This window comes from Battus philenor, unplaced genomic scaffold (assembly GCF_028537555.1).
Source record: "Battus philenor isolate CCGP_79_NKW_IND1 unplaced genomic scaffold, ilBatPhil1.0.hap1 SCAF_5, whole genome shotgun sequence".
NCBI lineage: Eukaryota > Metazoa > Arthropoda > Insecta > Lepidoptera > Papilionidae > Battus > Battus philenor.
In genome coordinates, this window is record NW_027181715.1 from 13,187,445 (window position 1) to 13,201,255 (window position 13,811).

The 13,811-nt window shown below is 38.4% G+C and overlaps 2 protein-coding genes across 3 annotated transcripts in view; both read left to right on the forward strand.

Moving 5' to 3' along the window:
• Positions 1–13,811, forward strand: part of LOC137929328 (FERM, ARHGEF and pleckstrin domain-containing protein 1-like) — a 91,995-nt gene that overhangs the window by 76,780 nt on the left and 1,404 nt on the right. The gene's annotated exons all lie outside the window — the stretch shown is intronic.
• LOC137929327 (microtubule-associated protein futsch-like) lies at positions 2–11,217 on the forward strand. Its single transcript, XM_068772217.1, has one exon. It carries the CDS (start codon positions 139–141, stop codon positions 11,215–11,217), a length of 11,079 nt encoding a protein of 3,692 aa, XP_068628318.1. The 5' UTR covers positions 2–138.

The window sequence follows — 13,811 nt, forward strand, 5'->3', positions numbered from 1 at the left end:
AACCGCGCGCCTTCTCCACGCACGCACACACCCACCCACACATACACGCACACGCACACGCACACTGCCACGCGCCCTGCCGCCACCGCGCCGGGCCCTAGCCGCGACCGTCTCGACTACGAGCTCTCGCAGTCCAACATGTACTCCGCCTCCCCGCACTCGAGCCGCTCCGGGTCGCTGCTGCTCGTCGACGAGGAGGCACCGCCGACACGCATCTGGCGGCGCAGCGCCAGCTGCCGCAACCTGCGCGACTTCAGCTTCGACGACGCGGGCCGCGCCAAGCGCCGCCCCGACACGCGCAGCCTGCTCGCCGGCCTGCACCCCGCCTCGCCGCGCCGTCTCGACTCGCCCATCACGCGCTACGACGACGCGCGCACGCTCGCCTTCATCCTCGCCGAGCGCGGCTCGCTGGACTCTCAGCGCGAGCTCATCGGCCGCACCTACTCCTCCAGCTTCCCCGGCGCCATCAGCGAGCCGCGACTCGATCTACCCACCTTTATACGCAGCGGCTCTCAGGACGACATTTCTCACGACAGCTACGAGCTCATCGAACGCTCCGATGATGAGTATTCCGAGCACCCCAAGTACGCCCGCGTGCGCGCGCGTTCCTCCGCGGTCCACACGCGTTCGTGCTCGTTGGACTCCGGCAACGACTTACCCTCCGATGATGATCAATCTCTTTCTCATCTTTCCGAGTGCGACGCGCAAGAGCCGATCAATATTGTAGGTGTCAAATATAAAAGCGATAACGATATACCACTCGATCCGTTCCTTATCGATGATCCGCGTATACTTCCACGCGAAAAATTGTCTGTTAGGTCCGATGGTAGCTTCTATAAGGAGATAAAACGTGCGCTCGGCTCTCGTACTTCCAGCCAGGAGTCGAAAAGTGACATTTATGAAAAAATATCCAAAAGTAGCGCTGAATCCAGTAAAAAATCTCGCGATAGCGTTTATCACACTGATAGTAAAAAATCTCGTGAAACTTTAAAGAGCAAAAGCTCGGACCGGTCAGGGTCTAGAACATCTAGCCAAGACTCTAAATCTGATTATTACGATTGCAAAAAGAACATTTACGAGGCTGAGGACTTGAATCTCAGACGCCGTAGTATAACCAGTGTGCAAAATACATACATTGATGCTTTCGAACCGATTTCACCTTGTTCGAGTCCTGATTCGGGCAAGGAATTTTTCGATACACAGCCTACATTTATAGGAATGGAAAAACCAGAATATAGAGAAAAAACATTGTTTGACAAATCTCATGAAGATTTGATAGCTAATCTTGCAAATTCCTCAAACTTTTACCATATACCGACTCCATACTCTACATTTCCTAGTAATAATAAACACAAGGAACCAGGTCATTCTATACATTCGGCTAGCTTACAAAATGTAGAATTAGAGCAGTACGGTCAATATTCGGATGTTAGTCCCGCTAAGAAATGCGATGAACTGTCGACGGAAGAAGAAGATATGCAACCTCACGTTACTCATATATGGCCGGAGAAAATAGCCGGTTTAGAAACTGAAATCGATACAAGAGCTGCTAAAATACACAGTTATCAACGTCGTCGTTCTTCGGAAACTGTTTTTAGCTTTGATAAAGAGAAAATCGAATCACTTACGCGATCTATAAGCAAAGACAACAACACTTCCCATCTGGTTAAAGAATCTTCCAATGAATCAGATGTAAATGTTCGTATATTGCCTGCGATGGACAGTATTGAATATGCTAAAAATAAAGCAAAAGCGGCTGCTATGCAATCTGGAACGTCAATGATATTACAGTCGGAGTTTGACAAAAGCATGCGCGGAAAGGTGCATACGCACCTTGTTCGGAAAGATAATTTAAAAGAAGAGTTAATGGCTAAAACGCATTTCGATGAATATAATCCTAAATTAATACTAGAGACAAGTTCTAGCAGTCGCTTAACAGATACTGCAGTACCTTATACTCATCCCACTGTGGAGAGAACCAAAAGTGATCCAAACAGTCTAGCGAACAGGCCCCGTTTTAGTAGTGTCAATTCGCGAAGACATGTTCTAATGCATCAAAAATCTATTGATTTGACACCTGCTGAGTCTAGTGATGAAGATTACATATTCCGTCAAATTCCTAGCGCTCCGCCAATTGCAACTAAACGGTCTCACTTTGAACTGCCGTCAGTGCATCCTGATCAAGTGCGATCTCCATTTGATTTACCTAAAAATTATTTTAAGGAATTCGACGCATTTAAAGCAGGTTTTGATGACAATAAAAAATCCGATGATAGTTATGATATTCCATATGTATTACATAAAAGGCATGTTATGAACGGGACAGCTCCGTCACCGTTAATAGATAAAAGGCAACCGCCAGATATTATAACATTACCTCCACAAAATGGACGACATATTGTTACTGCTCATCCGAGATGTAAATACCATGACCATCCTAAATCACCGAGGTCACCCAAATCACCTAAATCGCCAAAATCACCAAAGTCTCCAAAGTCACCTAAATCACCAAAGTCCCCCAAGTCCCCTAAGTCACCAAAATCACCGAAATCTCCGAGAACTAGTATACAAGTTGACCATAGTTCCAAGTTCCTGGAAGTGGAAAGTCGTGATTTCTTGTTTACACAAAATATTGATTTATCTAAGGTGGATCCTATCACTTTGGAAGTTGATAAGAGCGGACAATTGCAACATGTCCCAAGTCCAAAACGTGATATCAGTAAAAAATTAGACCCTCTTTTACTAGAAACATTGAATTCTAAATTGAGCCAGATAGAAAGTGATTCGGCAACTAGTTCTAAAACGGACAGTATAAGACAAGAACCACAATTTCCTCATGATATTAAATTTGCTATTAATGGTCGAAATGTGCAGCAACCGCCTATATGTAAGGATCCTAAGCCATTGACTGCAGCCGAAAAATTGCGTGCTGATATCAAATCAAAGTCTGAGAAAATGCCTCCGAAAAGGGGCACGAAAGTGAGGGGAACGGGTAAAAAAAGCGTCGGAGGAAAAATAAAACCTAAAAATAATAACAAAATTAGAATCACTTCCTTTTCTTCAGACGACGAAAGTGTTGATTCAGATGATGTTTTCGGTACAACCGAAGCTGCGCCAAAGCTGGAATTTTCTCCACCTCAATCGCGCAAAGAATTGGAACCAATTTTACAATTAGAGTATGACAAAATAACATCAGGAGCATGGCATAGAGGTCAAACTATGAGTTCTACTGAAATCGAAGGGTCTCCACCTCAGTGCCGAAAACTTGCAGAACTCGAAGCTAAATATCATCCGCAAATCTTTGATAGTACAAGCGGAACCGCTACAGAGCTGCGTCGCATTTCTGAACGATCCATTTCCATACCAAGTTCTGAAGACGACGTTGGTATAAAAGCACAAGAAGTCAAACAGTTAAGTAAAGAAAGTTCGACGTGGGAGTACAATGAAAACATTCCTTCACCTATTCTCGAAAGCACAGAGTTTCTGAAATCTGAAGACGAACATTTGGCCGATATAGAAATACAAAAAGTTACTGGTCTAAGAACACAGTCTGAAGAAAAAAATGAAATCGTTCAATCTGAAAAGAAAGATTTTACTAAACTGGGTGTAAAGAAAAGCTTACGAGACGAGTTAATTTCTCCGATGTTACGCAAAACTGGGGGCACACCAATCCTTTTTGCCCACGCGAGATTAAATTTATCAGAGGGTTCTGTATTTTCACTGCAGCGTCAAAAAGCCACCCAAGATTCACCAACATCTAGTCGAAGAGCAAAAAGTTTAGATACACCCGTTATACAATTGCATAGATTACCACCTATGAATGCATTTTCGTCTAAAGATGATACTGTAGAAGATGAAAATGAAGAAGGCATTATTATGGAAGAAAAGCCGCTTGTTGAGGAAAAGATAAAGACTGCAGTTACCAAAAAAGACGCAATTGACAAGATCGAAGAAGTTGAGGAAGAACAATTAGGCGAATCTCCTCTTGATGTAAAATCTGTTGTTATTGATAGCGAAGAACTTAAATTGTTAGAGGACCTTGTTGAGCAGAGGCGACCGCGGTCTTTCAAACGGCGTTTCGATGTAACGAAAATAAAAACACAAGCAAAATCTCCCTCACGATCTCCAATTAATAGATCTCCACTATCGCGCTCTCCCATTTCGAAATCTCCATCACGATCACCAACTTCATCTCTTAATTCTCCTAGGGGTAGTATTAGAAAATTATCTGATTTAAGTGAAGATCAAATCGTACCCGATATAGAAAGAATTAAGCGAAAAGATAAGAAAAAATTAACTTTAAAGACAAAACCAGAAGATAAACAGAAGATTAGTAGCAAGCTCAATAAAGGTGGTTCCCTCGATACCAATGCCACAAAAGTGAAAGCTTTACAAACACAGAAATCTTTGCCCTCGTCTCTTAAAGAACGCCCTGATTTCTTAACAGTTCCACCTTTGGACATAGCTCGAGCTAAAAGTCAGGAACTCGATCAGATAGCACGAAAAGTGTCCAAAGAAAAATCAAAATCACTTGAAAAGATGGAAGTGAAACGAGGCAGTAGTAAAGAAAAAGAAAGAACAAAGTCCCAAGAGGAAAGTGATTCAGAAATTGCTAAGCGTAAAGAAAAACAACAAATGTTGTTTGAAGCTGCTCTAAAACAGACAAAAACACTTATTAGCCCTGTGAAAGATACAATGCCTCCATTCCCGCCTCCTGAAGATAAAATATTGGTTAAAACCGAAGGTGATAAAATTATTATTGAGACAAAGATAAGTAGTAAAGCTGAAGATCATGTTTTTATTGCGAAATCCCCAAAAAAACTGGATAATAAATTGGGCGGTAAAATAAGCAGAAGCTTTGAAGATCAAAAAACATCTAAGGGTAGCAACAGCAAATTAAACAAGAGCATGGAGGATAGATCGAGTCAATCTTTAGAGGATAAATTTGATGATCTTGCAGCTCTTCAGAAGTCACCTAAAACGCTGTCAAAGAAACAGGAAATTAAACAACAAATTGAGGGCAAAGTAGTGTATCAAAAAGCTAGCATAAAATCAAAAAGCTTAGATCGTAAAGTTGAAATACATCAAGAGGCTAAGCTTAAATCGAAAAGTTTAGACAGAAATTATGTAACACCTCCATCTGCGTTAATGCAAGACACCATTGACAAGCATTACAAACAAGAAGTGGTGACAGTGGGCGTTCATCCAAGTATTAAGGATGAACCAGAAATAACAACCACAGATCAATCTCTTAAAGAAGCTTCTTCTTCTTACAGTTATAAAGATAAAACAGAAGATGATTCGTCTATTGAATGGATGACTAATTCTCAACATACGGTTATTGAAAACGATACACAAACTATAATTATGGAAAGGAGGAAAATCGATATTTATAATAAACAAAGGCAAACTGAAATTCGGGAAAGTAAGAGTAATCAAGATGTTCCTAGCTTATTGGAAGAGAAGAAACAGGAAATTACGCGTTTAACTAGCGAGGAAGAGTCCTTGACAGAAGTGAGCGAACTGAAGGTTTCGGATGAAAGTAATATGTTGGGTCTCTCACTACCATACATTGATGCTGATAGTTCATCAGACCAAGATCAGGCTTCGAAAAGGGAAAAAAGAAGCAAATTACACCGTGGTAGAAGTGATGACACCGGGTCATGGATGACAGTGGATGAGGAATACACAGCAGATACCGAATTACCTCTTTCAGATACTAGTAACAGAACAAGTAAGAGTAAAAAAACTTTAGATCAACAAAGTACTTTCGAGGAGTCCTCTGCTAGCTTGGTAGAATTTTTGAAACACGAATCTATGTCTCAATTGTTTACAGATACCGACAATGAGCGAGATTTGAAGTTTAACAAAGAGCCATCGAAAGCTATAGATTTATCGCTTAAATTTAAAAACAGGAACAAAATAATTGTTACCCCTCCACAAGAGAATAGTCCTACTATAGAGAATTTACCTTTTATTGATGCTAGTACATCCAGGTCTATCCAAAAGTCAGAGTCAGGCGATCAAACTGGTAGTTCAGCTAGTGCCAATGACATTTCACCGACAGAACAAAAAAATGAAAATAGAACTTTATTGACAGCTAAATCTCGACGAAGTGAACTTTTAAAGCTAAGTGCGGAACGATCTCGTAGCTCCGAGTCAACATCCTGGACAAGTATTGAAAAAGATGTCAGTCCATCGAGTGCCAACATAAAAGGAAGTTCTATAGACGATGAGTCTAGTGTCAGTTGCTCAATTGCTAGACCATTAGGCATTTCTCAAGACATTGAAAAATTAAATAAAAAGGACAGAGAATGCCTTGAAGAGTTGAAACAAGCCATGGAGTACGGCGAAGAGCATTTAGTGTCTCATCATACATTATCTAGTGAGCATTCTAAATCTAATTCGAAGTCACCTTCTCCTATTCCAGAATTAGGACGCATAGAAAGTCCACGTAGTCCTTCTAAATTAGGCACAAGGAAATCACCCACACCTACTTTAGAGAAACAAGGTCAAGTAGACTCTCTCAAAGCTCCAACAGATTCAGAATCAAGCTCTGAAAGTATAGATCGAACAGTGGAACAGCTTTCGAAACCTAATTTACGTAAAAGTGGTTTAGAGAAAATAGGTAAATGTGTTATAGAAGAATCAGAGTCAAGTCAGTCGGCAGCTTCAAAAGCTTCCGATATCAAGAAAGATCTAGAAAAGACTGTCAAGAAAACAAAAATTGCAATTACTATTTCGCAAGAAGATCAAAATACTACAATTGATTTCGATGATGACGGAAATGTAATAACGTCTTCATTTGAAAGAGAACTAATGAAAAAGAGAGCTCTTAAGGATGTTGATCAAAAAAGTTCATCTAAGTCTAGTATCGATACAACGACCACAACAACACCATCAAAAGGTTCGCTCAGTGTTGACGATACATCTTCTAGGAGAAAATGTCGTCTTGATGAGCAGAAAAGTTCATCTAAATCTAGTATGGATTCAAGGGGATCATTGAGCGTCGAATCTCGAGGCTCTTTTGAAACTACAGAGTCTACTTCCGGTTCTCTCGGAGAAGCTTATCGACGAGGCGAAGAGTTAAAACCAACGTGGAGGCCTTTCTTTGGCGCATCAGGTAGCGAAAATAGTACTAGTATTGAAGAAGCATGGATTCCTCAAGATCATGACGGCTATGAAAGCCTCACAGTAAATAAAGATGTTTTTGAGTACAATAACCAGAGACTTTTAGATGATTTCCAAACATTTTCGAAAAATCCACCATTGTCAGCGAACACATCTAAAGATTCTACAGAAGCTGATTTTACGGACGATCTTAATGACTTTCCTGTTAATTTCTTATATCCAGCGACGTCATCAGGATCTACAGATGTTGTCATTGGATATGGGCAAAATTTTGGACGCACATTATCTCGTATATCAGAAAGGAGTACTGCATCAGAAAAGACAAGCGCTGACGAAGATTCGACTAAGGCTTGTTCTCGTTCTGAAAGTATTAATGAAGAATCTTTAAATTCGAGTGATCATCAGGCCAGTCTCAGTTCAGATCCACCGAGTAATGCTAATGTCGCATACATTTCGGACACTGATAGAAGAACTTCTGCGGAAATGCCGGATATACCTATAGATCAAAACAAAATAAGTGAAATGTATTCCGAATCAAAAAAAGAAGCAGATAAAAAAAGTAAAAAAAATGATACGCCTCAAGAAAGTAAGAAAAACACTACAGATGATAGCCCGTTAAAGAAGAGTTCTTTGAAAGCTCCATCTAAACAGTCGTCCGCGAGTGAAAGCCAGGAATCCGAAGACTGGCCTTTGCCAGAATTACCTCCTCAAGCTGTATCTAAATGTGAATCAGACGATTTAAGTAGACGCAAATCTAGTGATTTTGAAGATTGGCCTTCTCTTCCCTCCAGCCTTTTAGAGACACCCAGAGTAGAAAAAGTTCATATTTATTATATGAGCAATGAACCGGAGCAAGCAATGAAAGTTACTATACAATCTGAAAGTTCAAAAGGTCATTTAGAATCTGACGATGACAGCGATACCTTAAATAATGACGAAGACTTGGAAAGAGACGTTCAAGAGTCAAAGTCTGAGAAGTCACCGGATAAAATTCCCGATGAATGTTCTAAGAAAAATGTAAAAGCTATCCCTTATGAACAATCAGGGTATATGGTTGAACCATTAGAAAAACAGGATGAATTTACATGTCTCAATAAAGGAGTCATACAAAATTACGAAACATCTTGTTTAAGTGGAACTCTGAGCAAAGCTTCTTGCCTTATGGTAGACATGGGTTCATGTTGTTCAAGAGCCGAACATAAATCATTCAATATGAAGAGCAATATAGAAGATAAAGTAATTATAAATCAACCGGTAAAATCGCCAAATAGTCATAGTCCCATTTTTGAAGAAGATCATTTATACACAGATGATGTCTTCGGTGGTGATAGTAAATCCTTATCTCCTGATTTTGATAAGGGTTTTTCTCAAACAGGCACCCAAAAGTTTTCATGTGGCTCGAATAATTCCGATACCTCTATTGATGATCTTTTATCTCAAACTAATGCAGATGAAACTGTTCGTGTAGTTGCCAAGCTTAGCACGGGCAGTACTGGTACTTGCAAAAGATGTAGTCACAGCAGTCATTCAGAGGAAGAAACAAGTTCGTTTGGGACCGATTTAGATGGTACTGTTAAAATAGGTTTACCGCCTAAAAAATGTACCCATAGTTCTCATTCGGAGGATACTTCTATTTGTTTAAGTATATCTGAGTGGTCAACAGGTACGAACACTGTCCGCCAATATGCTAACCTTTCAGCTTCAGAGAGTATATCTGCAATTTCAATCCCAAAGAGTGATAAATCAGATAATGCGACTGCCAAGCTGTATTCTTCATCTCACTTAAGTAAAAAATCGGATCACAAACAAAAAATGAGCTCCCAAGCAGAAGCAAGTTCGAAAAGCAGTAGCATTGACAAAAGTTCGGATAACGTAAAATATGATAAATTGTGCAGTTCAGACACTACAGTGTCAAGAAAAGGTATTGATAGCAGTTCCGGTACTAAGAGTGATAGTACTTTAACTCTAGCGCAATCCATATCTGAATGGTCGGCCAGCACGAGTCACACACTTGTTGCTACTGCACGAGAAGATCCACAGGAGGTAGAAACAACAAAATCTGATCCCTCCAATTTAGTTCAAGATCGCCCTGTTAATGTCGAAGACAAAGTTTCAAAACCACCTGTGCCGAAATGCGAATCTCCGCAAAAACAGGAAGACTCTAAAGAACCTGTCCTTAGATTAACCGCATCTTACACCGGCAAGAATGACAAATCTTCCTCGATAAGCTACAGTGACAAATCTGACAAATCCAGTTCCAGTTCGTTAAGCAGCCTTCAAAGACATACAAACGGGATCTTAAGGTTTGACCAAAGATTAAAAGGGCTCCAAGCGCCACAAGATAAAACACACGAACGATATTTAAAGGCTGCACCTAAAAGTTTAAGCTATGAAGAACAGACCCACAGATATACAAAACCAACTATGCGTTGTCAAAGTGAAGATAGTGATTTTAAGCCTTATTTTGTAGGAAACCAGCCAGAGATTGACATTGACATGCCTTCACAATTGTACAGCCAAGAAGAAAAGCATAGCGAACGGTATCAAAGTCAAGAATTCTCTAATATTATTCGCGAAGATACTAGCAATCAATTCGTTCGATCAGATTTTAAGCCTTTAGCAAAACATATTAGCTATGACGATAAAACTCTTTCCAAAAATCAAATAAAGGAATATAAGATTTCTCAGCAATATCGCAGTAAACCAAAAAGCTGGTCTTTTCACGAACATTATTTGGCATCGTCCTCCGACCTACCCGTAATAACTGTTCCTGAAATACCGTTAGTACATAAAGAGTTACAAGAAAAAAGATCGCTTGAACGATCTGGTAAAACTCCTCTTTCCAGATGTTCTCCATACTATTCCAGTAGTCTTAGTTCGGAGTCTCCACCTATACAGCCTTTGAAGGCTCCTGTGAAAAAGTCTCTTCTTGTTAGAAATATTTCTTTAAAAAGTCCTCCCAGTGGTAATGATACAGATAGTTCGTTAGATGTCATCAGAGACCCGAGGGAGAGAATGAAAACATTTAGACGTAAGAAACCAGTTCCGAGTGCGCGCAAAAGAAATGAAAAGATACAGGACGTTTTAGAGGAAGACTCCACTAAAAGTCAGTGTTCTTCTGAAAGCGACAAACATCAGGGGGGTATGTACTTGACCGTAGAAGAAAATTTGCGCCGCATTGAGAGCTCAGAATGCTCCGATAGCTATTTACCGGAAGTGGAATCCGGCTCATCTGAGGTATCTAAAGGCGATTCAAAGAATTATGATATTCAAGAACCATTTAGCTACTCCGAAGACGATGATCAGGCAGATTTCGCAGCTAAATACAAGAGTGTGCCTTATGAGCCGCAAAAGTTTCCTATCAGCATAACACCGGTTAAATTTCAAGGATTTGGATCGTCGGCAGATGAGGACGAAATGGGTTTTCCACGATTTGACCGCCTAGGCCGTTTACGTCATCCATATCTAGACTCGCAAGAACCGACTTATGTTTCTGAGGACAGTCCCCCGAGTAGAACGTCTTATTCAAACAAGAGTAGCCGACAGTCGTCTCTTAAAAAAGTAAAGTCGTCATCTATGTTTCGTCAGTCCGATGACAAATCGGCAGGCGAACCGTCTAATCAACATAAGCCCCGGTCTAAGTTTTACGAGGAACATAGCGACAGGGATGACTCCGACGACTATGCTTACCCTATCGACACTATTAAACGCGCGCCCAAAACAACGAAATCCGATAACTACATGTTCGATCGTGACGCGGTTGCCTACTCCGATACAGAGCTCCCTCAAGATAAAGACGAGTACGAAGAGTACAGAGGGAGTCCGTATCCGGAGCGTTACGAGGAAATGGAATTGTTCCAAACGCAGGAATGTTATCCGCAGTACGAGCACGACGTGTTGGAGAATAGAGAGAACAACGAAGAACGTTTCACGAGGGATCTGGACCAACGTTTCAGTCTCAATAACGTAGAGAGATTCTATTCTAGCCATTACGTGGATTCGCAAGCTTCCAGCGACAGCCCGGAACAGAAGTTTGACGTATCAACGCTCCCCCCGCCACTTTGCTCCGATGACGAGAATGAATAAAATTAATTTAATTAACCATTTCATTCGGGTCTCATATTTGAGGCGAATTTTTAACGAGCGTGCGTTTTTTCTGCGTTTCACAATCTATATTCTAACTAACGCAATTAATTGTTATATTGATATTTGATATTAGGATAATTATTATATTTAATGTCTACATCACTTTGAATTTTTAGAACATATATATATATAGAGCCAATCCCCGTTTAGCGCGATTCCTCGACTCACCCGTGCAAAACCTTACCGCGGAAATATACCCGTAGATTACTAAGTATTTAGGTGTAGTTAAATGTGTACTGATCTCTTTCTTCTATAAACCGGTTTCGACGATAAGTCGTAGAGGATGTAGCGAACGGCTACGGAGAGGATATGTTTTATTAGTCTGAACCGTAGGGCAGAAGCTTTGTGGTAACGCCAAACATGTACCAGTATTGTCTAGTGCCAAATGCTCCTTGTAATACTAAATATTTATTACATGCTGCAAATTAGGAGAACACACGCCCGTGTCGAAGTTTAAATTGATCAGTCTAATTACATTGCAATTTATCCTATACACGAAATACAATATTTAATAATTAAAACCAAAAAAGTAGATGTTCGAGTCAGGCAGGTGTGTGTATCCACCCCCTTATTCTATTCATCAAAATAATAGCGTTATATGAATGTAAAGGCTGTGATTTACTTTGTGTATTAGGATCCAAGATCTATTTTGTTTCATATAACATAAAAATCCTCTAGTGTTACTGTTATCATAAAATATCGTATTTTATTTAGTGCATGTTTTTCTCTAAAAAGTTATGAAATGTATTCGTGCCAAATATGCTCAATTTTAACCCTCACTTATGATGTGTTTATCACACTTTTCTTACTAACTTTACGTACATTCACATTAAGTGTTTAGCCGCATACAAAATTTAGCATTTTATAATGAAATTAACTATAGTTCTGCATCGAAACTTTGGAAGGGAATAAGCTTTAATGTAATATTTTAATTATCTAATATTATTGTTTGCGATCCTTACGAAGAAAGCGTCCACGCGTACTATGTAACCAAATATTACGCGAATAATACATTTATTTCTTATATCTTTTATGAATAATTTTTAATTATAGTCTAAATTCAAAGTTTTTTTTAATGTGTTTAATATCAATAATAGATTATAACTGTCTAAATAATAAACATTTCTAGACCTTGACGAAATAAATCGAAAATAAAATAATGAGTATGAAAATAATAATGATTTAAAGAGAAGTAATTTATAATTAAAGAATCGGGAGAAACATTAAAATAGAAACAAAAAAAAAATTATATGTATACTTGGTTTATTGTTTCAAAGAATATAAATATATAATTCCACGCTTTACAGATTTGTTAGGACGGTAAATGTATTTTAAATTTAAATTATTTCATATAAATAGATTTTAATTGAACCAATGCGTTACCATATGCCCTAAACACACCCTATAAGACTGCAGGAATGTTCTAGGTTTTTAATTTTTCGTAATATATAAGTAAATTTTATCATCTTATTTACATTTGTCTAGTGTAATTGTTCTGTTGTTGATGATGTTGGTTATAGTTTTATCGATACTTTTATAATTATATCGTAGTGTGGTGTGACGACGTTGTTGATTTCCAAGTCAATTGAACACGATACTTAGGTGTGAAAATACCAGTGCTCGCGACTGTACCTGTATACTGGTACTGTCGCGCTCATTTCACTATCAACTTATTTTTATTATTTGAAACACTATGGATTACAATTATAGACGCATTTTTAGTAACATTTAATTCCAGTTAGGCGTTAAAAAAAATTCATGCTTTACATTTATATATATAAATCAAATTGTGAACAATATCGCTGTCTACCGACTAGCCATATTTGACTGGTGTTAAATAATGGTTCAGTAATGATAGCTGAGAATAATTTGTACGATTTTCAACTAAAAGAGTTGGTTAGGTTTTATTTTCCTTAATTTTAATTCAAGCGTTTGTTATATGAATGTAAATTCTTTGGCATTTATATGTACAATTTTTTTGAAAAAAACTTTGTAAAGGCGAGATAGAATATTATTATCAATATAAATGTCATATCACGATGCAATAAATCCTATTACTATTAGTGCATATACTTACTATAAATTTCGCACAAATTCTTTGTTATATATATATTTACATGATTTTGAAAATTCTTTATGATATATATAATTCTAATGATCTATAAAAGTTTAAATTTTCCTTTTAAAACAATGAACATAAATCAAATTGCACAGAATTCAAAAATGAAACAAATTAAAAACTGTATTCTTAATACGATTTGATCTCAATAATTGTTTTAAAAATATAACACCGTCAACTCGAGATGAAGCTGTTAACAATAGACTACTACAAACTAACAAAAACAGAATTTCAAAATTAATCGAATGCTAAATTGACTACTTTATTCTTTTTGCAAAGCTTTATTTATAAAGCTCCAAGTGTAAAACAAGTTCAGTACATGTATTTCAAAAGTTTTTTTTTTAAGCAGCACTAATAAAAACTTATTTCTTTAATGTCCCATATTTAATAATCAAGCTAAAATTATCACCGCAAG

Excerpts from the sequence above, each read along its gene's own strand:
- LOC137929327 (XM_068772217.1), top strand. The coding sequence starts at position 139 with ATGTACTCCGCCTCCCCGCACTCGAGCCGCTCCGGGTCGCTGCTGCTC.